The 2894-nt window shown below is 47.3% G+C and overlaps 1 protein-coding gene across 1 annotated transcript; it reads right to left on the bottom strand.

Moving 5' to 3' along the window:
- Nucleotides 1–777: 777 nt before the first annotated feature.
- LOC107550151 (zinc finger protein 410-like) lies at nt 778–2188 on the bottom strand. The gene has a single exon (XM_016231380.1). The coding sequence runs from the start codon at nt 2036–2038 to the stop codon at nt 800–802; it is 1239 nt and encodes a 412-aa protein (XP_016086866.1). The 5' UTR covers nt 2039–2188; the 3' UTR covers nt 778–799.
- Between the last annotated feature and the right edge of the window lie 706 nt (nt 2189–2894).

Raw genomic sequence — 2894 nt, forward strand, 5'->3', positions numbered from 1 at the left:
CGCCCCTAGTCAAGACGCCGCTACGTCACGTAACAGCAACAAAAACATGAACAAACACTGAACGATCGTCTTTTTATTAACTATCATTAACACAGATTAATAAATGTATTGTTCCATGTTCATTTGTATACCGCGCGCATAAGTCCAAGTCCTCTTCTCCGTTTTTAGTGTATCTCTGTGGCACATTACAGCGCCACATACTGGTCTGACATGTTTACTACATCGTTTTGTGTCGGTTTTGTGGTTTCGTGTGGACACAGATATTTCTTGAGACGAGGGGGAAAAAAAGATCGGATAGGGAAAGCTCTGGCTTTGTGTGGACGTAGTCTTAGTACCGGACTGCCTTTTTCGAGAAACAAATTAGCTCCTACTCCGGAGCAGGGTCTAACCAGCACAACTGGTACTAATCGTGACGTAAGTAGACATTGATTGGCCAAACGTGTATGAAATACACTGTCTGTGCAAATGCAACCCTTTAAATGGTACTGGGAAATAGTCAGTACTTTAGTACTGTACATTTAGTTCTGGAACTAAAGCGGTGCGAAAGACCCTTTTGAGCTCGTCTGCATTCAACAAACTGATTTTTGTTGCTTGTTTATTTTTGTTAATCATTTTTCACATAATTTCACAATTTCATTGATATTAATCAATGCAATAGGCAATGCATAAGCACATTTTTGCTTAATAAAAAAAGCTGAGAATGACCAGAGTTTCCCAAACGTGAACCACTGGGTGTTCGCTAATAATTAATCAAAAGTGACGTAGTTTTTTTAAAAGAGTTTATTTACAAAAGCAGCTGTTAGAGCAGAGCGACCACGTCATCGCTGTAGCCGTGGGCCGTCGTCATGGTGACCAGGTCATGGGGCGGAGTCAGAACCACGACCGCCGCACCTTGAGTTGGTAAGATGGCGTGATGCAGATTCACGCTGACCATCGAATCACCGCCGGTGTCCACCTCCAGCAGACTGCTCTGAGTGAGCGCTTCACCCGTGTCTCTGCTGTCAGGCAGCTGCGTCTCATCGCTGTGTCTCTTCTTCATGTGGACGTTTCTGCTGCCGCTCTGAGAGAATGTCTTCCCGCAGATGGAGCACACGTGCGGCTTCTCACCAGAGTGTACGAGCATGTGTTTGCGCAGACTGGAATATTCTGCGAAAGATCGGCCACAGCTATCAACATCACACAGGAAGGGCTTTTCTCCGGTGTGTGTGCGTCTGTGGTTCTTCAGGTTGCCGGCGGTGGTGAACTTCTTGCCACAGTTCTTCTCACTGCAGATGAAGGGTTTCTCTCCGTTGTGGGTCCTCATGTGAACCTGCAGCCGCTGCAGAACATAGAAGCTCTTCCCACAACCCTCGGCTCCGCAGCGGAACGTACGGTCGTACCTGTGTGTTTTCAGGTGGTATTTAAGGTGAGCTGGATAGGTGAAGGTCCGGTGGCAGTTCTCATACGAGCATCGGTGGATCTTCTCTGACGCGGCACGACCGACCCGAGGCTCTGATTGACAGCTGTGGATGTGGTCACTGTTGCTGCCGGCCCGCGCGTCTCTGGCCAGCTGTGCGCATGTGGCGGCGATCAGGCTGTCGTGAGCCAGCTCCTGGACCCGCAGGTACCACGGCACGCTGCCATCAGCGCAGTCTCCAGCCGAAACCTCCTCCTGCGCCTCGTCCACATCGTCCTGAACGAACACCAGCGGCTCGGCCGACGCCACCAACCCTTTGGCTAGGTTGAGCAGAACGTAAGACGAGCTGTCGTGGTTCTGGAGGTCCTGCAGGATGGTGGGAGGGGTTTGTGCTGGAGGGGGAGGAGTCTGCAGCTGAACCACCAATGGGCTTCGCTCAGGGCCGAAGTCTGACAGCGACGGGGAGGCGGCATGACTCAGAGCGCTCTCTGGCAGCTCTAGCGGGCCGCAGAGCGACGACAGCAGCGAGACGCAGGATGCTTTAGTGTCCGATTCCTCCAGACTCTGGCCCAGCGGGATGGACGCGTTCTGAACAAACTCAACCAACAGCTCAGGCTTGGAGTCAAGTTCATCAGAAAGCATGGATTCAGCCGAATATAACCAGGTTCAGGCGGGTTCATGCGGCTCTGGCTCAGAGAGAGAAGCGTTCCTCCATCATCTGCGCTCACACATCACTCCATCACGGTGCTTTGGAGCCGCTGATGTTTGACAGCAAGCTAAACACAAACACAAAGACGGGTGAACCTCTAAAGTGAACTACTCATTTAAATCTCATTGAGAAACATTTGAGTTATGAAACTGGTGTCATTTATGATTTTATACACACCTGTAATTGGAACAGCAGCTTGACTTTTTGAAGCTTTTCCCTGCACAACTAAACCAACTAGAAAAGCAGATTGAATTTATTCTCGAGCTAAGCAAATCCAGCACAGGAGCAAAGTTTGCTGCTCTCAGGAGGGAATAACACAGTCTGTGGGTTCGAGGTGTTTTTAAAGCGAGTCTTGTCAGCGTTCCACCCCAATTACATTGATTCCCTTCCCTCCTGATTCGCTCAGTAACGATGATAAATTGCCGCCCGCAACATTATTTGATGAATTTCTTTCAACTCTTCCTTCCCAAACCTTAAGAGCATTTCGCATTGATTCCCATCCTTCCGGCTCTTTAACTGCAGTGTATTCTTGCTGGATTTACATGCACTGACCGCAGACTGATGCATATAAAGCACTTTCAGCTTTCCATTAGAAAACTGAGCTCTTTTTTTTCAGGTGTGATGTCTGTCTATTCTTCTTGAATAAAGCGTTTTGATTTGCCAAATGTAACTGATACATTCATACTGAGCAATATAATAAACAATGATATATGCTGTTCTTATATATATATATATATATATATATATATATATATATATATATATATATATATATATATAAATATAAAA

The sequence above is a fragment of the Sinocyclocheilus grahami genome, unplaced genomic scaffold (assembly GCF_001515645.1).
Source record: "Sinocyclocheilus grahami isolate Dianchi unplaced genomic scaffold, SAMN03320097.WGS_v1.1 scaffold389.1, whole genome shotgun sequence".
Classification (NCBI taxonomy): Eukaryota; Metazoa; Chordata; class Actinopteri; order Cypriniformes; family Cyprinidae; genus Sinocyclocheilus; species Sinocyclocheilus grahami.